The sequence below is a fragment of the Parus major genome, chromosome 4 (genome assembly GCF_001522545.3).
Source record: "Parus major isolate Abel chromosome 4, Parus_major1.1, whole genome shotgun sequence".
Lineage (NCBI taxonomy): Eukaryota > Metazoa > Chordata > Aves > Passeriformes > Paridae > Parus > Parus major.
Window position 1 is genome coordinate 37,382,992 of NC_031771.1, and position 24,654 is coordinate 37,407,645.

At 37.6% G+C, this 24,654-nt stretch overlaps 1 protein-coding gene across 1 annotated transcript in view; it reads right to left on the bottom strand.

The window, feature by feature from the left end:
- Window positions 1-1,399: 1,399 nt before the first annotated feature.
- The window catches only part of ACSL1 (acyl-CoA synthetase long chain family member 1), a 38,106-nt gene continuing 14,851 nt past the window's right edge, over window positions 1,400-24,654 (bottom strand). The window contains exons 3-21 of the mRNA XM_015625018.3: window positions 24,285-24,399; window positions 23,850-23,914; window positions 22,495-22,596; window positions 18,801-18,900; window positions 18,462-18,640; window positions 15,696-15,728; window positions 15,470-15,521; window positions 14,637-14,710; window positions 13,787-13,864; window positions 11,392-11,526; window positions 9,646-9,780; window positions 8,805-8,900; window positions 7,706-7,778; window positions 6,938-7,026; window positions 4,487-4,603; window positions 3,984-4,127; window positions 3,386-3,487; window positions 3,213-3,284; window positions 1,400-3,013 (exon numbers count right to left, since the gene is read on the bottom strand). Coding sequence (XP_015480504.1) covers window positions 2,873-3,013; window positions 3,213-3,284; window positions 3,386-3,487; window positions 3,984-4,127; window positions 4,487-4,603; window positions 6,938-7,026; window positions 7,706-7,778; window positions 8,805-8,900; window positions 9,646-9,780; window positions 11,392-11,526; window positions 13,787-13,864; window positions 14,637-14,710; window positions 15,470-15,521; window positions 15,696-15,728; window positions 18,462-18,640; window positions 18,801-18,900; window positions 22,495-22,596; window positions 23,850-23,914; window positions 24,285-24,399 — 1,902 coding nt within the window. The 3' untranslated portion in view covers window positions 1,400-2,872. The remainder of the gene's footprint in view (window positions 3,014-3,212; window positions 3,285-3,385; window positions 3,488-3,983; window positions 4,128-4,486; window positions 4,604-6,937; window positions 7,027-7,705; window positions 7,779-8,804; window positions 8,901-9,645; window positions 9,781-11,391; window positions 11,527-13,786; window positions 13,865-14,636; window positions 14,711-15,469; window positions 15,522-15,695; window positions 15,729-18,461; window positions 18,641-18,800; window positions 18,901-22,494; window positions 22,597-23,849; window positions 23,915-24,284; window positions 24,400-24,654) is intronic.

Sequence of the window (24,654 nt, forward strand, 5' to 3'; positions counted from 1 at the left end):
GGCGGGACAGCGGCGGGACAGCGGCGGGACAGCGGCGGGACAGCGGCGGCCTCGCCCTGCTGGAGTCAGTTCAGCGTCCGAAAAATTCACCGAACCAGCGCTCTCCTCCTTTTCTGTGAATGGCTCTGATTAAATACAAAAAACAAACCACAAGAACGTCCCCTTTTCTTCTCCCCTCCCTTTCCCTTTAACTGACGCTGTGCAGCTGGAAAAGCAAGCGAAAGAGATCGCTTCTGCAAAGATAAAGTACAAGCTGTGGTCAGAGACAGCACACTTAACAGCAAATTAATTTGAACAGCACAAAATAAAACTTGCTTTAATAGCGTACCAGACAAACAAACAAAAGAAGTCGGCTCTTTAGCTTGAAAACTTTAAATTTCATCTCTGGCAATTAAATTGTTAGAGGAGATTCAGCAATTTGTCAAGTCTCATCAGCCGGAGGAGCCCTTTTGATACCACACCTCTTTATACACTGGTGGTGGTGATACTCTCTGGCTTTAGCCAGAAAAATATACTAAAACAGTGAAATAATCACTTCAGGCTTAAGAGGTGGTAAGTTCTTTTTAAGAGTATGTTGCTGGCTATAGCACCCAGCCCCCTGAGCCACAAATAAGACAAACAAATTTGTTTCTGTAGTGATAGATGGCTTTTCCAGAAAGGTTTCTCAAATAGAATGCTGTTAAGAACATAAACCTTAGATCCAGTTCTCATCCAGCTCTCTTTCCAGTATGAGAGACAGTGACACTTCCCTGCCTTTCCAAGCAGCATACACACACTAATTTGAGCATGTTATTTAATTAAGTGACAAATTTGTTTTAGGTTTCCTTCACTATGGAATAAAGGAACATAGAAAATTACTTAAGAGGGGAAACTTTACAGTGACTAGGAACAGAAGTTTTCTTAGTGTCTTCCACTGACATCTGTATACACATGGAACTTTAAATAGTGGTGGTGGTGCTTTCTCTAGCCTTGTTTGGTAACTCTATCCCTGAAATCTCTCCAGCTGTACCCCAAGGATGTTTGGATTTAATAAATGCATGGAATAAGGAAACCCACTACCACACAGGTAGAGTTTCAGAAAACTACCTTTCAATTAAGTCATTTGAGATGATAGTAAGAACACAAGTGTCAGGAAAAAGGCAAAAAAAATTTAAAGATTTGCATCTTTGTAGTGTACTGAAAGAGCAAGTTACATACAACAGCACCCTTTCCTTACAAATATTGACCAACACCTTAAACATAAAAAGTCACTTTCCAAAAGTAAAAAGTGTAAACAACCAGCCTTGTACTGTATTTAGTATGTCTGTAGCAGCAGAGTTTTACAGGTTGTCAATTAGAATATTACACTCAGGCTTGTTATTCAGCAGCATTTTTCTTGATAAACAAACACATCACACCATTGAAATGAAGAAATATTTATTTTGGTTTCCTTCATTGGTTTTGAAAATTGTTTTGGTTTTAAAAAACATAGAAATAGCCAACACTAAGCAAACATTTGAATTTCAATGTAACAAACTACTGCTCTAACAGTTGACTTGGATTTGTGTACCTGAATTGCATACACATGAAATTATGCTACAGAGTAGTGCATTACAATCACACAAATCTTAGTGCAAACCTTGTTGTGCTTGTATTTTACATAGATCCACATTTTCAAAAAACAGCAATGAATGTTAATGCAAAACCAACTCTGTTAAGGATAGCAAAGACTGATGCTGTAATAAGGCTTATTTCTGCTGATTTTTCAAACAAACGATAACTAGTTATTATTTTGCAATTTATCTGGGAATTAGGTTTTTATCCCTGAACAAATGCCTATCCTGGGCCAACACACAGTTCTGTTGGCATGTATAAATAACTCCAATTGCTGCAAAGCATCAGGCAAAAACATTCTACCTGACCTATTTTGTTATTCGGTGAAGAGTACTCAGTGGCTCATACATAAAGCACAGAAAACAGAGGTTATGTCAGAAGCTCTTCCACTTACAGAGGGCCTGGCACATTTTTATAAAATGCATTTTAAATACAAGTTCATTACAGGGAAACAAGTGTCTGGTACAGGTGCAGTGTTTACGCTGACTGTTAGCATAGCCCAGCCTCCTGATTTGGTTTTTAGGTCTCTAGTGTTCTTGCCAGAGTTACAGGGCTGGTGCCACTCCTGAATCATGCTAATGTAGCAAAGGCTATACTTGCTGAATGAACTGCATCCACACAGTGCAGAACCACCATATGTAGACTTTGAGGAACTTCTACTCATCAGTCTTCTTTGTGTGGAGTGCTGACTTCTACCTTATAGAAGTACATCCCATAACTGGCTGCAGATGTAGAAGGGAGATACAGCTCAGATGCCTTGCCCCAGTTAATACTGGGACTAACAAAAGATGTGATACCAGCTATGCAAACTGTAAGGGTTTGGGTTTTTTGGTGGTTGGGTGGTGGGGTTTTTTGAACAGATTAAGTAATTTTTCTGAGGATGCAAGATACTTAGAGGCATTTTCAAAGCTGCCAAATCCTTTGTGGAATTGACAACTGCAAAACACACTGCAGACAGCAAACATGCTGGCAATAAAACCTTAGCTCCTTGGTGAAGGTGAGTCCCATTTTCAACCAAGGAAATATTAAATAACTTACATATAGTTACCATTTATAGTTAAGGCTCTTTTTGGAAATTGTAGGTCACCATAAAAACAGTATGCAACACGACTTGACAGTAAGGCAGTGTTCCATTTCTTCAATGTTCCTATGGCAAGTACCCATTTTTGTACAAGTTAATGATTGCACAGTTTCCTTCCCTATTTTTGCTGTAGTCAAAATACAGATATGAAGGCCAACAGTAGACAGACATGTGCCACTTTCCTCATTCCATTTGCAGTTACATTTTGGCATTAGCATAGAGTTCATCTATCTGTGACTGGAAGTATTTTCGCAGTTCTGGTCTCTTCGCCTTCAGTGTTGGTGTCAACAGGCCGTTTTCAATAGAAAACATTTCAGTGTGCAGGACAATGTCTTTCACCTGGAAAATAAAAAGGTATTAGCTAAACTGTATTCCTTGAAATAGACAAGACTACTAAAAACTTGCCCAGACATCATACCAAAGCCCATTGCTTGAGAAGTTTTCCAGACACAAATTAAAAGCAGTTTCTGAAGAATCAGATAATATTAGTGTTGAGAAGTTCAAAGAATTAGGTATTTGGTTCTCACAAGCATCATACCTGTTCAAATGACTTCAAACCAGATTCTTTCCCAATTCTCACCATGTCTTCCAGAATGTATTTTTTTACATCCTGTGGATACAGAAATACATTGTACAGCTTCATGCTTGCAAAAGGAGCAACTTGAAAAAGTTGATGCAGAACAGCTAACTGTTCAATTAGATATGCCTTGCCTTGTTTCTGCATAGCTCTTTATAGGAGCCTTCAAATCCCTTCTTCTTGGCCCAGTTGTGCAGAGTATCAGGATCAGGTACCACAACAGCTACTAGGAAGGCCTAAAAAAAAGAAAAAAAACTTGACAAAAATTCCTAAGTCAATCCTACACATTTCTTTGGGGAGCATTTCTGATCCTGATGTAAAGTCAGCAGCTTTCTGCTACCTGAACACAGGAAGCACATTTAGAACTGAACCGAAAGAATTAAGACCCACATTTCTCTTTACAAAACCCCCAAGGTATTCAGGTTCTTTCTTGGTGTGTGTGGATTTTTCTGGTTTTGTTTGTTTTTTGGGATTTTCCCACAGGACACTGTTAGCAATTTATATACAGTCATTAATATGCAAATTAGTTCAGCTCCACTACCTGGTGTAAAACTAAATCCAGAAATATGCTACCTGACTGCTGGAATCCAATCAGAACTAAAATGCATAATTATAAAAGTTTATGGGACAAATTTAAATTTCAGTCCCAAAGCTTGGGGTAAAGGAAGAAAGGAAGACTTTTCTGCAGTCTCCTTTTGCATTAATTTTTGAAATTACCTGAAAAATGCTTACCTGCAAGCTCTCTCCATGGACAAACACCTGTGCAACAGCTTCACATCTCAGATACACATTCTCTATTTTCTCTGGTGCTATGTACTCTCCCTGGGCTAATTTAAATATGTGTTTTTTCCGGTCAATGATCTTCAATGTACCATTCTGTTGACAGAAATAACTTACACTCAGAGAAGACACTTCAAGTACAAAACCAATCTACATACCTTAGGCATGCCACACTGGCACAGTAAAACTATGCTAGAGCCAGAGAACTGTCAAACTAAGGTTAGAAGAAAACAGGTTATGTTTCCATCTAATCTAAACTGGGGAAAGCCTCAGGAATGGCACTGTCAATACTTTTTTAGGCCCAGGCACACAGATTCAGCTACAACAGTGATTATCCACAAATTCTTGTCTTTCACCTAACTAATTCTGTTCAATACCAAGTGTTTTCTAATATATTTATCAAATTTCTGCTAATAACTATAAAAGCATCATTCCAGCAATGTAAGTTAACTTACTGGTAGCCATTTCCCAATATCTCCTGTGTGAAGCCAGCCATCTTTGTCCAGAGCCTCTGCTGTTTTTTCTGGATCTTTCAAATAGCCACGAAATACATTTAGCCCTTTAATACACACCTGAAAAGAGCCATCTGTTAATATATGCTACAGTGAAGGAAAGTTAGCAATAACTACTATCAACAAATGCTTTCCCCAATAGTTCTCAACCCCCATTTAAAAAGGCAGGAGGAAGTTTGTGTTTGTACAAGAACTTCTACTCATGGTTTTTGGAGACCTAAAGTTTTCCATTGGTATGAAATATAATAAGCAATTGGAAGGATCTATTCTCTTCCAGTCTAGCAGCAGTGTTCCTACCCACTAGTTGAATAATTGGAACCTATCAAAAAATTTGGTTTTCTTTCCTTACGTGAAAAAGTTCTGCTAGATCCAGAAATACTATCTCTCAGCCTGGCAAAACATTAATTTCAGCTTTAGTAAATATCAGGGGGCATTGTGCTAAAAACTAGTGGAGAAAAAGAAGTTGTGTATCAAGCAAATAGCACTTTTGTTGTCCAAAAGTTAGGCTAGAAGGAATTGCTAGTTCAGCAATTGATTCTTGAAAAACTTTCAGTGCCTATCCAGCATGCTGGTGAACTGCAATACAATGAACATGAGAAGTCAATAGGAGGGAGATCAGAATATTAGTGAGGGTTCTGAGGACCTTATGGAGCAAGTACCAAACTTGGGACCAAACCAAAGTAATATTTTACAAAGCAAGCCATTTCTGTTCTAAAATAGACCCTATCTGGAAGGATATGAATAAAAGAGAACTCTACATGTCCCAGCCAAGTCAAAGACTGACAAATCAAATGTTAATTTTTCACAGCTCCTAAGATCACAGGAAGGCAGTAGATGACAGCTTTTCCCAGTAGATACAGCCATCCATTTATCTGTATCCTGCTAGCTGGCACAAGACCTCATCTGCATATGCTCAAATATAATTGTATTCACAAATTTATTCTTCTTGACCAGCAAAAGTGAAAAGCAAGGCTGACAGAGCAGGGAATATTGCAAGGTTACTCTCAGAGAAGGGGACTAGAAATATTTAAACCAGATGAAAAGCAGAAAATATTTATTTTAGGCAAATAGATAAAGAGCCAATTCCATGGCCATGGACTTCTTGAAGCAAGTTACACCACTCTGTTATATTTAGAATAGTTTATACTGAGGAAGTTAGGCCTGAAAGACTAAGATGGCACCTGATATATTAAGGGGCTACAATTTCTATTCAAGTCTAAAGTAACTCCTAATGCAGCAAACTCACATTAAGTGCAAGAAAAACACTTTTAGGAGGGTTCTTTTAAAACTATTTAACTATTTCTTATTATAAGAATTTATACTCAGCTTCTCTAGCAGACCAAGCTTTAAGAATGTACTGAAAGTAAAGGAAAAATTGCTGATGAAGACTAAATATGGAATTATACACAAGACATTAGAATTTTGACATTGTTCTTCACTTGCAAACAGTTTCCCACCACCAAGACTAAGTAAATCCTTGAGTATTTCTGGGAGTTAAAGCAAATGATTTGTCTCTAGTCTCATAGAAATTACAACCAAAACAAATAAGATGATAAATCCTTTGTAGCTACAAATTAGTTACTTGCTTAAACTATTTTTAAGTTAAGTTTTCACTCCCTCAGCTGCCCCCACAGCTTCTTGAAAGCATATTAAAGACACCACAGTTAATCTGCTTCCAAAGCTTGGGGAAAATAAATTACTATATGAACACCTGTTTGAAGTACATACAAAGTTAAAACTGTTTATACTTTACTTTGAAAAAATACTTTAAAAGAAAGCATATAGCATCACATATAAAGCTGAGCCCTCAAAAGGCCCTTTATAAAATATATATGTTCTATTTGTGCAGACTGCATAAAAAGTTTAGAAAAATGTGCAGGCAGGTATCACAAATCATCAGCAACTTTCATGGCATTTGATCTCAATTTCTCTTAGAAGTTTCCGAACACTTTAAATTACCTCATCTCACACATCACAAGCTAGGTGACTGACTATAGGCATCATCTGTTCTCTGGCCCTTGGCAGTGGAGTGTGAGGGAAGCCCTCTGCCAGCATTCTGCTGAAGGGTAGCTGCAGTATGAGGTAGGTGGCCATACTTCCCAGCTATTCCACAGCTGGAAGATGTTGCCTTGATCATACAACCTTATGTATGGTCCCATAACCATGTGTTAACCTGTGGGATAACAGATTACCACAAACTCTTTCCTCTCCCCTCCCACATATTTCCTGATTTGCATCTGTGAACCATTAACTGGTACTGCATGCAGGCATCTTAGATTTTAGGTAGCAGGCCATGTTTAGCACTTCTACGAAACTCAGTTACTTCAGGAACAAAAAAATAAACATTTTCCAAAATTTCCAAGAGGCTCATACTGACTTTCTGAAATTACTTACTTCACCCTCTCCTTTGGCAGCCAAGTAATTCATTTCTTGTACATCAACAAGCTTGATGATATTGCATGGCATCGGTGCTCCAACATGACCTGTTAAATAGAGTAAAATTTCAATAGCCTGATGCTTTTTAGTCAGATTCAAAAAAAAAAAATCTTCAGTTTACACACCGAAAAAAGATGGAAAACTGATTTCAGGTACTCAGCTATCCTAAGCCAGGTGCCAGGACTCGGCTATCCTAAGAATGTTACAAGCTGAACCATGTACTCAGGCTTGATTTTTCTTACAATCAGGATCCTCACTCTACAGACATATTTAAGTAGCTGAAGTGCCACTATAGTTTCCATTAGCAAGATTATTTCATTTAGGGAGCTAGAGATGTTAGGGAGCATCTCTACATTTAGGGAGCTAACAGCTGAGGGAAGTGCAGACTCTAGATTCCACCACCAAAAGATGCCATTTGTATTTCCAGCACTACACAGAAGATTCATTTTTGCTAGAAACTACAAAGGTTAATACTATGACCTCCCTTCTAAAGCTACTTCAACTTACAAGAACAAATCCTATTAGAAGTTTGAATTACTGAACATACATAGCTATTTAGGGGTAGAAACATCAAGGGATCCCTTAAAATTTTTTTTATTTTGCTTGAAGAAAAATGATATCCTTTGTGATAGGTGTTACTGAAGGTTAAACAACAATAATTGGGGCCCTCTAAAAATTTCAATAATCCTAAAATTTAACTGACCAGTAGAGAGCTGAACATCATACCTGCTGTCCAGTCACCAGGCAATGACAGGGAGCATCCAGCTGTGCATTCAGTCTGTCCATAACCTTCATAGAACTAGAAGGTGAAATCAAAATATATTCTAAGACCACTACTTTTCAACACAAAGTTTCTTCATTAAAATGCAATTACTATTTTGTTCTTCTAATTGTTTAAATTTGAGTGCACTAAAACTCTCAGCAGCACCTTCTAAAAAAACCTTGAAATAAAATTGCATATTGTGATAAAACTATTAAGTGCTAATATTCACCTTCAGTTCCAATATTTACTCAAAAGTTGCACTCAGTTTCACACAGCATGTGACACCTGTTTAGATCAAAACAGAAAACAGCAGAGGAAGCAAGAAAGAAATGAAGAACCATAGCACTAGCACTGACTTCATTCACATAATTTAAAAATAGGTTTGTCTGAAGCAGCCAGAAATGAAATCCCTATGTCCCATCACAGCTCTGTGATTGCTATACACAAGACAGGCTTCCCTTTTCTGTGCAGAACACATTGTTACACCAGCACACTACTAAAAACTTCAAGAAATTACAGAAGCCTGATATTTTATAGTATTAGTTTTCTATCCCTGAAATTTATTTAATTTCAACACATTTGTTCTATTCTATGCCATTCTTGTTCAAATTTTACCTCCAAAAGCACATACTTTGAAGAGGCTCTGAAGATAAATGCAATGTGTGCATTCACCCCAGCCTCATCTTCAAAACAGTAACACCTCAATATTACCACATTGATTATTAAATTTTCTACAGTAGTTACAAATACTTCTGTAAGCAAGGCAAACTTCAGAAACTTAAAGTAGGTAATTTATTGCTTACTGCAGCCCAACAAAACAAAACAAAACAAAAAAATCTTCCCTCTAAGACAGGTCAGCAGGTTGCTCCAGTTAAGACTTTGGGATGAATACGGAAATTTCAGGGGACTGAAAGAAACTCAGGAAAAGAGCATGCCACTTGTATAGTCTCCAAGAATATTAGGAAGAGTTATCCATATAATCAGACTGCTAGAAAGGCTCTAACAAAGCTGGAGCCAGGCGCTAAAATATTTATGGTTTAGGACTAAGGCCAGGCAACTCACCTGACAGCCAAGAGCTGTTCTCAGGAAGGTCAGTACACTTGCAGACACAGGTGCTGCTCCTGTAACCATCAGCTTCACTCTTCCTCCCAAACTTGCCTACAACAGACACAAGATATTGTGGACACCAAAAGCATTCTAGAAAAATTTCCAGAGTCATCTTCTATGACACCCTTAGCCACTGTTCACATACAGTGCCACCCACACATGTTCGAGAATAGAAGTTTAATCTGCTATGGCAAGGTGTCTTTCTTGCAGTGTTTTTAGTCTTATTAATGGCTGGAAGATACTGTATGTTTGAGATTCTGTACCTGCACATGGTGTTACTGCAATGCAGACTCTGCAAAAAAGAGCTTAAGCCATGGCCTTACAGCAATGGCTTTATTTTTAACTGCCTTGTATCAGTTTCTCATACATCCTGAATGCTATAAAAAGCAGCCACATGGGCATGTTGTACTGCCAAGGTTAAGGCCATAGCAAGTGAGCATCAGATATAATAACAGGCATGACTTACTAGTGACCAACTGGGAGAAGACAGTGGGGGCTACAGGTGGTGCTGTCTCATACTTAGCATTCTTCCTTCAGAAGGACAATGTTTGCTTTCAAAGTGGTAAGAAGGAAGCACCAAATTGTTTCAGAGTGACTTCCTTAATCAGCTTAGTTAGCTGATACCATGAGAACTAAAGGAATTGGAAAAAAATCACCTTGGAAATAGAAAGACAGCTCTGATTTTTGCTCTGAGTAGATAGATAGTCTTAATTCAGTGAGAAAGCCATACCAGATTATAACTATTCATATGAAAGTCAGTAACTTCAAAGTTCAGCTTCAAGGTTTTCAAGCATACCTGTATTTTACGGAAGATGACTTTATCCCAGAAACTGTTATTTCTAACTATACCACTTCTGAGTTCTGCTTCTTTCCTCTTGGAAGCAAAATCCAGCAGCCACCTCTTTAATGAAGTATCTGCCTGCCCAAAAATCTATTAAGAAACATGGTTAGAATCCTCATAGACTACCATTCCCTTTTTCTTACATATGCATGCATAGAGACTCTTAACAGTGAAAACCAAATAAATTAAAACAACCTTTATTGATAGGCATCTTAATTTTAGTAAGAAATACTTATGCATTTTTATTTTGACCTCAATTCAAGAGTTGAAATCAGCACTTAACTAACTCTTGATATCCATCAAGCTGTGTGATGTTCTTTCAATGCGTAATTTCTTCATTAAAATGTATGAATCAAAATGGATGGTTTACTTCTCTATTCTAGTATCATCAAAATTGAAATTGAGCATAATCGTCAGCATTTTCTGAAAAGAACCTTATCATAATACATCATGTATCACAGGGTGTTGTGAGGAGCTGCAGGTCACTTCAGAAACACCAAATGGAGTTCTGTCTTGCATATACAAATTTGCACTTTAGATCAATTTTCAAAGGCTCCTTCTAGTTGTTCTCAGGAAGCCAGAGAGCAGACTCAACAGCAACCCACACATTAGTATATTCATTTGGAAAGAGGAAGACTCAGCATTATGACTAAAAGCATGCAGACAGCAGCATTATGCCCCCCTGCCATGCCAATTCCCCAGCTTGCTGGGTTCATATGCTACCTTACTGCAAGGGTGGGTGAGGTTGAAATGGTAGTAAGCCTCAGGGCACCAGACTAAACAAGCAAGAGGAAATCATGAGAACAAGTCCCATGCCTTAACTTTGCTTTTCAAACTCCAGTAGAGAATGTGTGAGCAGAATAAGGAGCTACATTTTAAGTACTAAAAGCTGGTCTCAGGTTTTCTTCCCCTTCAAATGGATTCCAGCTGCACTATTTGTTATTGAGCCAAACAGGACCTTGTGTTACTTGGTGTTCCTCTATCCCCATGGTCAGAGAAATGTCCTGGCTAAAACAGCATAGACAGCTCTGCCATTTCTTTAGCAGTCATAGGATTTATTATATACTTTAGCTCCCCTGGCTGTATCCTAGAAGGATATACATATCTACACATATACACAAAAGGCCAGTTAAAATAAGTTCAAGAAAGAATCTACTTCCAAATTCCTATCTCAGATGACCCTGAGCAGGCAAGCAGCACACACAGGAGAGTGGGGCTACAGACACACCTTCTCTGCAGCACTCCTAATTGGCTGGTTTACAGTGCTCCCAGCTAGGGCACACTGGCAGCCATGTAGGAAATTTGTATGTGGCCATGCTAACACAGGCAAACACCTGACCTTGCTTTGCAAATTCCACTCTATGACTCAGATGCTAAAAGCGTGGCATTCAGATGCCAAGCCTCATTTTCGTATTGTAGACTAGACTTAAATAACTTGCTCAGAGCAAAACACTAAGTCATTAATCAAGACAGAGAGAATCAAGTCCCCTAGTCAGTTTTTTCAACACTGGTATTTGCTGCCTGAAAGTGTTTTAATGCAACCAGTACTATTCTCACTACTTTAATCTCTCTTTTAGAAAGCAATATACACATTTGTTAGCATGCCAATTTGATATCCCAGGGCACAGTAGTTACTCCTACTCAGGCAGCACAAACTTTATGGAGTCTCTTGAAAGTCTGCACTCACGCCTCTAAACTTACCTTGTCAAACATTCTGTTCAACAGTCTTGGTACTACAGGAAATACAGTTGGCTGAAGTGTTTTTAGATCATCCATGAGTAGCCTGATGTCCCCTTGAAAGAATCCTATCCGGGCTCCATGGCACAGAACCACACACTGTTAGGAAAAAAGTAAACACTCTGAAAACGCAGAAGGTACAATGTGTTCCAGCTCTGTATGTATGACAGTCCTATGCAGTGTAGATCAGCCTTAAATCCTCTCAACTTCTGGACTAGTTTTACAGCATTCTCACACTCAAGATGGCACTAAAAAAAACTAAGTAGCAAGACGTATCTGGTGTACACAAACCAGACTTTCAAGCTTAGACTAAAAGCCTTGATCCAAAAAAGGGCAGTTGGTCAAATAAGGCAATACCACTGAGTCAAGAGGTAGCAAAAAACTTGAAAAGAGAGCTTCTCCCTTTGAAATATTTGGCAAACTTATTTAAAAATATTAGACTTGTTTTTCCCCTGCTTAATACCTAGAAATTCTGTGTTTATAGTCAGCACATGCTATTTACTAGGCCAGTGAGTATTTCTGTCTTGTGCTACTTCATTTCCCCTCCTTGCACTCTGGTTTTCCTTCTCATTTCACAGGACTGATGTGAGCAGAGGTTCTTAAGTGATCAAGATGCTATTTAGAAGATTCTATAAGAACCAGAGCTTATTTCTGCATCACTTCAGACACAAAGTTAGGCAGACTTAATCCTGTTGTGTTGTATATTTTCTGTCTAGAAGCTTCACCACCAACCTTATACCCCTCCCTTTATTTTCCTATTTTATTTTTTTTTACTTCTTAACATTTCTCCTCTTCTTGTGTTTACAACTACCTGCTTTTATTTATTCTGCTTCCTCTGTAACACCTACCCCTTCATTCCCTACTATCCATCCTCTTATTTGCTGCATGAGACATTCTAAAGTGTCACTTTATTTTGCCACCATCTGCTAAAAGCAGCAAATATATCAGTCCATATGGACTGAGCCTTTACTAGGTGGGAACATGTTTGTCAATCAAGTTCATTGACCCTCTAACTTCCATATGATGCTAAATCCAAGGAAACATCAACTTTAAAACAGAACTGTAAAGACTGGTTCTCACAAAGCCTGTGTTCATATCTACCCCAAACAGCAAGAAATCTTTTCTCCTTTCTACCAGTAATGTCTTGGTTAATTTTCTTATGCAGGCAGCTACACCACTTATTTTGTACAGGCCTCAACCAGCAGAGCAGTAGTGCAATCCAAACAGTCTTTTCATTGTTTATTTTAAAATCCAAGTTCCTATCCTGTTTCTACTGCATAATCAAGAGCAGAGCTGTCATCTACAGAGCTTGTATGTTCTGGTGCAAGACAGGGGAGTTAAAACAGACACTGAGGTACAACTGATGTCAAGGTGACCAGGAAGAAAAAGTACTGAATGCCCAGGAGCACCTGTAGTCCTCAGTTGTGTACTATCCCAAATCTCTGTAGCATATATATACACACACACACATATGAATATATACATTTTTTTGTATATATACACACACAGACTTTCAGTAGAAAAGTAAGAATTCCTCATGGAAGTCATAGAACAATTTCTGGCTTCATATGCCTTTTCATGCTTGCATGGATGCTCCCTCTATAAACCTTCAACATACGTATTTGCAATCTCACCTGAGGAAAAGGTGTTAATTCAACTTCAATAAGTGAAGTAATTAATACAAGAACTTCTTACATACTGTAGAGGCACAAGGGAATTGCATCCATTCAGTAATGCATAGCACCCAAAATGGGCCCAGAGGTCTTCAAGACTGCCAGCATTAATACAACTACAGCCCTCTCATTCTTAAAAACTAAGCCTCAGATTTTGCTATACGGTAAAACAAGTGATCCAAGATAACTTCTAAGTTTGTCATTGAAATGGCTTTAAAAGCCACTTCCATTTCCTGGAAGAAAATTCCACTGAAACAAAATCCCTTCCTCTTTGCTGAAATTTCTTGAAAGCAATGGTGACTTCAAATTAGTTTTGTGTAAGCAAACAAGATATCTCCTTATAAAACAAATTTTTGAAGTTTGCAGACTAAAAAATAGCATGGATTTTTAATAATGCACTAATTATATTGGAGGGAATTTCTAGTGTACATGTGCTAATTGCCTCATGTTCTAGTAAACCAATTTCTTATTAACCCTTGCTCTAAGGTTAATGTTTATATTTTGGCATGAGAACCAGTAGTCTAGTGTTCACTATGTACTGTTTATGGGACACTGCTTTCCTGAGCCTTATTTCAAGCTTTTACACACATTTGCAAGAGTCAAGAAAAAAAACCATGTTTCACCTGCATGCATTCTGTAAGAAAAGTAAGCTTCTCAATAATTTAGTACAACAAACAGATGCTTACCTCAACAATTCTCTCAAACATATGAGCCAGGGGCAGGAATGATATCAGAACATCATCAGTGGAAGGTGTGAATGATTTCTGGAAGTGTTAGCAAAAGTTTAATTCTCATTGAGTCTCTATTTTGCCCAAGTTAAACACAACTATAAAATCTAGCATCTGAACTCTAGAGCACAGCCCCTGCTTCAGTTTTGTTTGTAATGAAGCTTCATTGTCTTTCTTTCATTAAAAAATTACCAGTAATGACTTACTAGCATGAGTAAAGATGACACAGCAGAAACAATCTTTTTGAATTGAGTACAGTGACTAGATTATTACAACTTGTCATATATAGAATTCTGAAGAGAAATTCTGATAGAAATCACAGAATTCCATTACATATATTGGGAGGGTAGGGGAGCAATAGAGATTAAAATACTATTGGTTTGGAAAAAAATGCGCTTTCATCTTTGATTAATAAGTTTATCCCATTTATCCTAAGGTTAATATCAAAAGTACCTCACATGAGCTAATTGTAAGACAGTTGTTTATTTTAAAAACAGTACTCCTTGCACTAATGAAAAACACTATAAGCCCATGGCAGAATGTAATGTACATTCACATCAGGATCATTATATCACTCTGCTTACATCAGAACAGACTGGAAATCTGTTGGGCTCTTGACCCTGACAGAATAACAGAATAACCAGTCAAAACACTGACTTCTGACTAGTGGGCACAGGGTGCTGTCAAGTTACATTTTCACTTGGATCTTAGTAAAGCTTAAGACCAAAGTTAGAGATTTCAGTACTTGTTTTGATCATGAGATTATTTCTCCCCAAGCAAGAACACAATGTTTATCTTTTCATTTTACCTCTGTAGTTTTCACAAAAGCTGAAGCATTGCTGACTATGTTTTGATGAGTGATCATAGCTCCTTTAGGGTTTCCTAAGGAAGAAAGACATCAGGATTCAACAGTGAAATTTAGATCCTAAATGTGATAGCATTCTTTGATATTAATACATGTCTTTGTGTATCAATTAAAATTCTGTCAAGAACAGCTGGCAACAGTTAAGTAATCAGTTTGTGATGAAGTCTTATAACTTTTTAAGGAACCCAAAGATGCAGCTACCAAATTCTGATTAATTTCTGTTCTCACATCTGTTTTAAAAGATGTTGCTTGCTGCTGTATTCTTTATGCTCCATGCTAGTGGATATGAATTTCACAAATGTCAAGCAAGTGGCATCTAGACAGTCTGTTTTGGTCTTACAGCAAGGTTGCTTAGACCTATGGAACAACTTTGTGAAAAAGTAAAAAAAAAATACTATGGAAGAATTGATAGTCTGAAGTCTGATGCAGAGCCCTTAATATCTAAACACAAATTCATTATTTATTTCCAAGCCCTAAAAACCTAACCCAAACATAACCAAAAACATAAACCCTTCATTCCCCAATACTGCATCTCAGTATTAATATGCTGTAATGCAGTTAGGAAAAATGGTATGAATTTTAGCATTAATAAAGGGGGAAAAAATTAAAAATCCAAGGCAACTTTATCATAACACTATCCCAGCTACTATTTGCCAAAAACGTGCAACAGCAGGGGGAAATATTGGGAAAAAAACCAAAAACCAGTAGTAGAAGGGCTTCTGAATTAATTTTGCACATACAGAATAATAAATTCTACATAATGTAATGAGGTGTACCTGTTGTTCCACTGGTGAAACAGATGACTGCTAGATCTTCTGGCTTTGGAGGCTGTGAGAGTTAAAGTATTAGCATGGTTAAGACAGCAAGGAAAAATATTTTCCTGGACAAAATATCATGATACTAGTGTTATTTCTGAGCTATGGGAGACAGGGAAATTTGCTAGTGTAATCTAAAGAATGCTAACCAGCTTCACATTGTTACTTGAATCAATTTCACACTTACCATAGGTTTTTGCCTGTGTGCTCTTCCTAGTTCCTACAGAAAGGAGAAAAGAGAAAGTGTAGACATAAGAATGTAGCTTTCTTGATTTAAGTTTATCAAACATAACTAAACACCATAATACTTCACAATGTAGAATCTCACAAGGCAATTTAACTTATTTAGCAATCCAGTGCAGCAATCCCTGCCCATGGCTGCAGGGTGGACAGGTATTAGATTATCTTTAAGGTTCCTTCCAACCAAACCATTCTGTGATTCTCTAGTGAATGTAAGAGTAACAAAAGCTCTAAAGCACATTTCAAAAATACATAGAATAACTACCATGTTCTACAAATACAAAAATGATAACTTAGCTAAAACTCACAGGGCTTTTCTGCAGCTAGTAAACTAGAAGTCACTCATACTAGGGAAGTTCAAGGTTATGATAAGACAACAGTCAATCCTATACCTCAAGCAGAAGATGCGACACCAACAATTATTGAATAAATGAAAGAAAATTCATCTCAGCAAGCACCTCCAAGGAAGACTGAGTTTCATTGCTGCTTTGAACTCCTTTTACACAAGAGAAACTCTCATCCAGAGCCCTTCTTCCTCCTTAGTTACTCAGACCTGATCACTAATGTTAGGGTTCTTTAGACAGAAGAGAAAGGATATGAAAACCAAGGATATAGCAAGTAAGAGGAAATATTTGCAAGCCAATGTTGAGTATCTATAAGCTTTAAAGTTTCAAACCAAGACTTAATACTATTCATGCCTATTTAAAATTAGAAACAATATTAGCTTAAGGGCTTATGCAAATTAAAGAGGACCTTCTGTTAAGCATATCTTTGGAAGCACCCTTTGAGGGCAAACATCAACTTCACCACTGCCTTTACATTCCAGGTAACAATAACAGCACATGCATTCCTTTGAGCCCTAGACTTCTTTAGTATCATGTACTTCTTAGATTTACCCAAGGAGGTTGAAGACAAAGGGAATGCCTGGAAACACAGTTAACATCCCCATACCTGTAGGCTTGCCTTTTTGAAAGGGTGCATTATGCAAAGATTTACCACTATGGCAACACAGCTGTCTGATCAAAACAGCACCTCCATTTCAAGTACCACCAGAAGCTCAGTACCTCCCTATAACCTGCTTTGAGTAAAATCTGGGATTTACTGAATATACAGCTAAAGATCACCAGACAGTTGTTTCAATCTCTTAGAAAAGAACTCCACCACCTCTTCCTGTTAAAGAGCCATTTATTCAGAGTTACTCAGCTACAAATAGCCACATGATGCATATAGATACTGGACATCAGAAACTAAGCTGATGGCTTCCAGGGGATACACAGACAAAGGGTTCACTTAACCCATGCACAGCTGAGCAATAAGCTCAAGCCAGAAATCCAGAAAACAACCACTCAAAGCTAGAAATAGTATTCTAGTCTAATCTAAGCTCCTAAACAACTCATAGTTACCTTTCAGGAGACATTATAAGTCTCTATTCCCTTAAAAAAAAAAGTTACAAAACCTTCCTGTACACTGAAGGACTATTAGAATTATTTAAGCTTGCCTCTATACTTCTCCAAAAGGCTCTTGGAACACCTATTACTTAACACTTGATGTTTGTATTAATGAAATAAGAGCTATATAGTACTACTGAACATCACTACTTAAGCATACAAAGATCTTATGTAAAACATTTACCCTCAGTTTGGTTTTTCCATAGCTAGAAGATCTAGTGGAAAGCATCATCCTCTGTCAAAAACTGCAGTTCAACTCAAATAAAGAAGTTCATTTTAGCCTAACAACTTACAGTTGGGCCACTTTTTCTAAGTTTAACCCAGCCCTTTGGCCAGTGAACTACAAGTCACTTAACTTCAGCCTTATTTCATGTTTTTAGCTCCATTTTAACCTGTCACTTTTATGGATGCTAGTTTGCCAGTCAATCTTCTTTTGAAAGAAGGCATGCTGACATTTTTGTATCTTTACCAGAAGGTGGCTCTATTAACATAGTTGTCTTAACTGCTATGAAAACAAGTTCAGTGAAACGAGGCATTTCACACCAGTTACTGACACCTGCACAAGACAAGCACATTTATTTGGAGATACTCGAAGTCTAGTGGGCCAAGCCTTCATCAAAACAACAGCTGAAATCAGGCTAAACCCAGTTTCACAATCTTACAGTAAAGATGTACTTCATGCAATTTGATCCTGGAAGAGGGTTCTCTAAATGAGTGAAGTTATGAAATAAACTTGCATAAGAGATCTATGCAGACAAAAACTACAAGCAACACCAAGACTTGATATCAGGTGGTTAATTAAAATGATTTATACTTCCAAAACCCAGAAGCTCATTCCCCTATATGACCATAACCGTATCCTATGAGAAGCTGAGTGACAATTTCCTTCTCCCCCAGAAAACACCTTGTAGATTCAGTGTACAGGGGTAAGCACCATTTTTCACAAGACTAAAACTTACACAGGTTCTTCTTGAAATAAGAATTTCTCAAATATTAGTCACAGTATATAATTATCACATTATGCTTCACATGGGCAAGCCTTAACACTCAGATCTAGTGTTCAGTCTATAATGTTAATAAGCTTTCATTCTGTCATCTTGGCATATCCACTTTTATACTTTGGGCATTGTGAAATACCATTAGAAAGTTGTTTTCCTCCTATTATTTTTCATATTTTTGTATAAACTTCAATCCAAGAGATAGTTAAGTATTTTGAAACTAATCCATGGCAAGTAAATGGGATGACAGCAGTTAAGTATTCTTACCTCTATTTCCCTCATGCTGAAGACTTCCACACCACATTTTTTACCTCGTTCCACAAGATCCACACCAAAAGAATCCATAATAACAATGGTGTTGAGTATTGGAGTTTCTCCCTTTTCCACACTGGTTAGCAGAAGTTTGGCCTTGTCAGGTTTGTCACAGAAAACCAATGACAAGTCAGCTGATGAAAAAGAACTATATTATCAACATGACAAGTTCAGTTTTGACTAGATCCATCCATACATCAGTATGTCACAATGGAAGGCTTTTCTGAAGAAGTTCTGCCCTCACTCATCACTGTCATCACACATCCATTTGCTGAGCTACTGAAGGTGTCCTACCTTTGTTCACAATGTACGTAATAGCTTCAGCTCCCAGTGTATCATAGAGTGGCACCACCACCATGGAGAATGCATAGCATGCCTGTTCAATGATGACCCACTGCACAAAGAGAAGTGATGAAAGTCACTATGTTTTGCTTATTGTAACAAGCCTCCAAGAAAGATTCATATTTAAAATTTAGCTTCCTTCTAACAAGGAAGCTAATAGGACACAGCTCATGTGGACAAGTCTTTCTAAAAAGTAAATGGCAGTTTGTATTGCTTTTTCACTTTGAAGACCTACTCAATTTTTATGAGAGAGGAAGGAAAAAATGCCCAAATAATAAGGAGCTATAGGAAAGAATACAATAAAATTCAACCCTATCCCTAAAAGTAATACAAAGTACTTTTGAAAAAATCAGTTAACAAACTGTCTCCTTAGTTTACCTACTAACAGAAAGGCTTTGAGCAAGAATACAGTATTTTTTATTGGTTTTATGTTATTGAGGTTGGCAAAGCTTCCAATATTCCACATTACCATGAATCAGTGAAACACTCACTTATGTCCTGACCACATGTTAAATTTATATACACACAGTATTCTTACCCCTATATTATGTGCATCTCATTTGATGGTCAGGCACTACAACACATGCAATTAAAGTAAAAGTCCTTTGGAGAGTCAGCCCCAGAATGTTCCTTAGCATTTCTCAACACTAACCATTCCTCTTTATAGAAATCTAATATGAAGACTTCTATTAAAAAAATGCAATTACATCCCTGCAAGCTGCAGTAAGAAGGATTTACATGCTAACAAGTATAACAATAACCATAATGAATATTTCAGCCTTATGATGTGCTATATGAGTTATGCTTTACAGCCAGCCTATTTTCAGCCAAAGTACCATCAAGGTAAGACAGTAATGCAATTCTTTTTTCTGATAGTAACTCTTGGGTGTATTTTGTAACCAACTAGCTAGACCAAAATACAGAATAGCATGCAACTCCTCAAATAAGAGCCTCCAGACACAAAGAGGAGGCCAGTGAGACTAGAACATTTCTGATTTTCCAATCAAAGACTGACAAAAATTCTCAGTATCTTTAGTCTGTCCAAATGACAGGAACAAAATAGCATGCATCTTAAAACCTACCAGAACTTAAAATTCAACAAGCTTTGCACTAACAGAGGTGTTTCCTTTCCCCTCCCCCAAGCTGTTACAATTTCCAGTGTTTTTGCAGGACTAGCCAGCTACCTCAGCGCCACATGATGACAAGTTTAAACATGATTCAGCTAATTATTCAATAAAATATCTAAGAGAGATTATGTCAAAGTTGCCCAATCTCAGTTTTACAGATGGTTTATTAGGGGCCAGTTTCCCAAAGTACTCGATTGATTCAGCAGCCTTAAACACAGGAAATTTTTCTGGCAGCATTCATGCAATGGGTAAATTGTACACCTCTTGTCCAGAAAAACTCCTTATAAAACTAGTACAAGGCCAGCTAACTAGAGTTTCATGAAGACATTACACATACTGGTAAGTCTAAGCAGGCACATTTCTAATAGCCATGAAAGGGTGCACTGAATAGTTCCTGCTAAACAGCATCCTGCAGGACTTGTACCAATGGGCAGCTGTGCTGCTGTTCAGCAGCCAGAAGTTTAGAAGTTATTTTATTAAGATGGGGGTCTACTACTTCAGAAACTGCACACAGCAATAAAAGCTTCCTGTTGCAGCCTCCAACAGCTCTTGCACATCATTCTCAATGGTACAACCAGCATCTTTATTTTCTGGGCTACCAAGACACTTTTTTCCATTTTCCTTCTAAAATTATGAGTAAATATAAATATTAAACCCTGACACTCAAAGCCCAAGCAAGCAACTTGTACTAAATATAGACAGCAGTCAGACTTTCAGTTTCTTTTCTGACATGGCTCTGATCTTCTGTTAGGGGAAATCATACTTGTTTGTTGTGATTTTTCTCAATCCAAAACAAAACCTGCCCGCTTCCAGAAGAGATGTCTGTTTTCCAAGAACTCAAAGAGAAAGTAAGACTTTTATTTACAAATCCAAGTTTTGGTTTTGCTAGGATTTTCCCCATTAGGGGATTTCCCCAGAAGTTGTTCCCTGAAATAACAAATGTGAATCATTTCACACACACACACAAAAAAAAACCCTTCACATATTCTCCTGTCTGGATTAGTAACCATAATTGGAATGTCACAACACCCATCCAGTAGTTTTGTGCAGGGAAAATCCCAGATTTAAAATTGCTGGTTTAAACAAATCTTTTCAGCTCATTCCTGACCCAACTCAAAGCAATGCAACTTAAGCATTTTATCTCAGTGATCCATGAGCAAAATTCCATTTTCTCCTCCAGAAATTCACTAACCCAGCAGAGACCCTGCACACAAAGATCTACAGAGAAACAACTCAAATTGGTACAACAAAAACATCTGTGTCCCTTTTTTACTTCTGGTTCATTATGTCATATGCACAGGAAACTGAACTGTATGGTCTATAGCTCCATGTTATTTAACAGCTTCCTAATTGAACATATCCCAGCCTTGTTTATTACAGAAATAGAAGTAAAGCTGTTAGAACTTTAGAAAACTATCAGGAAAACCCAAGAGCTTGGGAGTTTCTTAGGGTGTAGGTTGAGAGAGAAAGAAGGAAGTCAAAGTCACTTGTCATACAGCTTGCATTTCAGTGACAAGAGACCAAGACACTGGTAGAACTTCCAACCCTGTCAGAACTGTGAATGTCCTTTGATAATTGCAAACACAAATGGGAGTGTTGAATCAAGAGGGGCAGCATCCTTTTGATAAAGGGTAAGAAGCAGTCCCCTGTCTTTATATAGGTTTACACTGAACTAGCTTAATGAAGCAAGTATGAGCTCAAACTACTAAACACAAACCTAGGTTAGAGAAATTCAGTCCCATCAAACAGATCTAATAAACAAGTGTAGAGAATATATACTTACTGAATATTGCATAATGTTTTTAGAAAGGGAAATCTAGAGCCACTTCTGGGTTAAAAAGGATACGCACTATCAACCTGAATATCCCCATAGCTGTCTCACATGATCTTTAATTGTGCCACTTTTAGTCTTTCTACCCATTTTTATTAAATTAATTTCCAATTTTTGCCTTCAGAAGTAGTTTTCCCTTACCAGAATCTTTGTGCCCAGGGCCTCCGGCAGAAACAGAATTATCACCTTAACACATTTTTGTCCAAATACTTAATCACTGTTTCTCTGTGTTTTAAAAGTTTAAACACAGAGAAACAGTGATTTCCTGTCACTTTCAACTATTTAGGTTCTTCAATGTTACTTTTTAAGAGAAACCAAGTCATGTTTACATTCACTTCCTATTAAAAAATACCACTGCTATAACCTGGAAACAGAAGATAATTAGTTAAGTTCTTCTGAATTCCCTGATTTTTTTTCTGCTATCCCTCCAGCCTTCTGCATTTAGCTCTGGGGGCAAAACACAAAAAAATCCCCAACCAAAACACAACAATACATAGCATTAACCATTGTGTCAACTACCTACTGGTTCTTAGCTAAAAGGTGCCATGTCAATGGCTCACAGGTCTATGATATTAGTCTTTAGGCTTTTCAAATGGGCTCTCAGTGGGGAGGGTACACTGCCAAAAGAAAAAGGAGTAGGCCATTTTAGTAACAGCCAGACCACAGATTAAAATTTTAGTTAAATTACCTCTGGTCTGTTTTGTGAAAAGATTCCTATGTACTGAACATGAGATGGTTTGAAGCCTCGGTGGAGTAATGCAGAGCCCACATACTCAGCTCTGTCTGCAACCTGGAAAAAAAGAGGAAGGACAAAAAAAATAAGAGCAACCTCATAACTGCAAACTCTCCTTAACAATTATTAATTGGTATGAATAAGAGAGAAGTTTTTTAGGCTATTCTGCATGCCCTCTGTGACTTTGATAAACTAAACACTGCAGTGTCATTACATTGCACTGATTGTAATTATTACACTTGCACTCAATATGCAGCAGAAGTAACACTTGATTCAGTCAGACTTGAAAGTGTTAAGTCTGTAACTTAGCAGTTAAGAATTAAATTTAGAAGTTCAGCACACATACACAGAAAAGGCTGTTTTGCTGTATCTGTGTTAAACCCAAGAAGCGACCCTACAATGATTAAAAATAGTATTTCTGCTTAATCACAAGCATTACATACAAACATTATCCTTTTACTTCATTCAGTGCCTACAGAATAGCATTTCTCCCTTCAAAAATCAGAACAAGGTGGCAAAACCCACTTAGTTCTATTAACAAAGCTTAGGAAGGCAATTTTCTAAATTCTTTCTACATAGCACATGACTTGAAACCATGTTAGTCACATGACCCCAAAAGCAAAGCTTTAATAAAAGAGGTAGCACCCAACAAATTCCCAGCAAAGTCACCTTGGGAAAAAGGTGAGGTCTGTTACACACAGAAGGTGTTTAATGACCTTAACAGTATGCAGTAGGCAAGGTTTATGCAAATTTCAAGACCAACTGATTAAATCAGGAACAACCTAAGTGTGCACAGCTGTAAATGGAGATTTGCATACAGATATTTTCAGGGATCAAGAAGCAGCATGCTGCTAGTTAGAAGCAGATCTGCTAGCACCCTACACAACCATCATTCAGCACTATGGAGACAAGGTGTCAGGAAGCCCAAACAACACCTGCAGATAGAACTTCTCCTAGTGTAAAGTGAGCCTCTTGGAAGCAAGCACAGTCTGAGCCCCTGAACACTACTTCAAAGCTGCTGCTGTGCCCAAGTTCTAAACAATTCAGCACTGAGATGCCAAGATAACAGTTTTATTTCAGAATTTCTGGGGGTTCACAAACCAAGTGCAGGAGATGCTCTTTTTTCTTTCCCTTGCACACATTTAAGGCTGCTCCTTTAAGATACTGTAATAGGAACTAGAACCTTTCTGCAATATTCTGCTACTACTTTAAAACATAAATAATTCAGATTTGTTATATCACATTACTAGACATTGTATCAACAGTTTCAGCAAGCAAAAGCAAGTCTAGCACTAAGAGAAGTTACTTACCTCTTTATAGGAGATCCATTCATATGGCTGGTTTGGTTTTCTAAAACCTAGACATGGACCATTATCTAAAAAAATGATAAAAGTTAATCAAAATTTAACCCCAACTCCTCTGTCCTGACACCACTCTTGGTGGTAAGCCCCTAGATTCTCATCAGACACTTTCAGATGACAAATGGTTTTTTCAGGGGTGCAGGGAAGGAAGCTGACAAAGGATAGAGGCAACAAAGTTGGTTTAGGCCAAGGAATACAGCACTGACTTTATTCACAGAACTCTGTTTCACAAAATACCTGTTTAACTTGTCCCCAAGAAAATTCATATCCAGTGCATTGATCATATTGCTAGATAGAGATCCCCTATGCCCAGTTGCATTTTAAAAGAGTTCAAATATGTAGTTTTTGACATATTTAAGATAGTATCTCTAATTTTAGACTTACTTGATACTTGTAAACCCCTTTGGAAAATATCATAAACTGTTCTCACATCATCATAGTAGTACAACAAGAGTTCGTCACTGTTGAGAAGAGAGGACCTTCGAGCATGCTCACCACCCTAAGGAAAAGCAATTAGAAAGGTTAGACACCCTTGTTGGCTTTAAGTGAATGGGAATTCCTTGAAGGAATATTCTTCTTGAGAGAGCTTGAGAGCTATGCAAGGGTTTCCAGAACATTGTTTCAAGAGTCAAACTGCTCCCTACATCACCAAAAATCTGCCAGGCAAAATCTTATTCCTCAGCTACCTATGATAACACAGAACAAATGAGACTGATAAAGACTAACAAAGGACATTTTGTCAAAAAAAAACCTT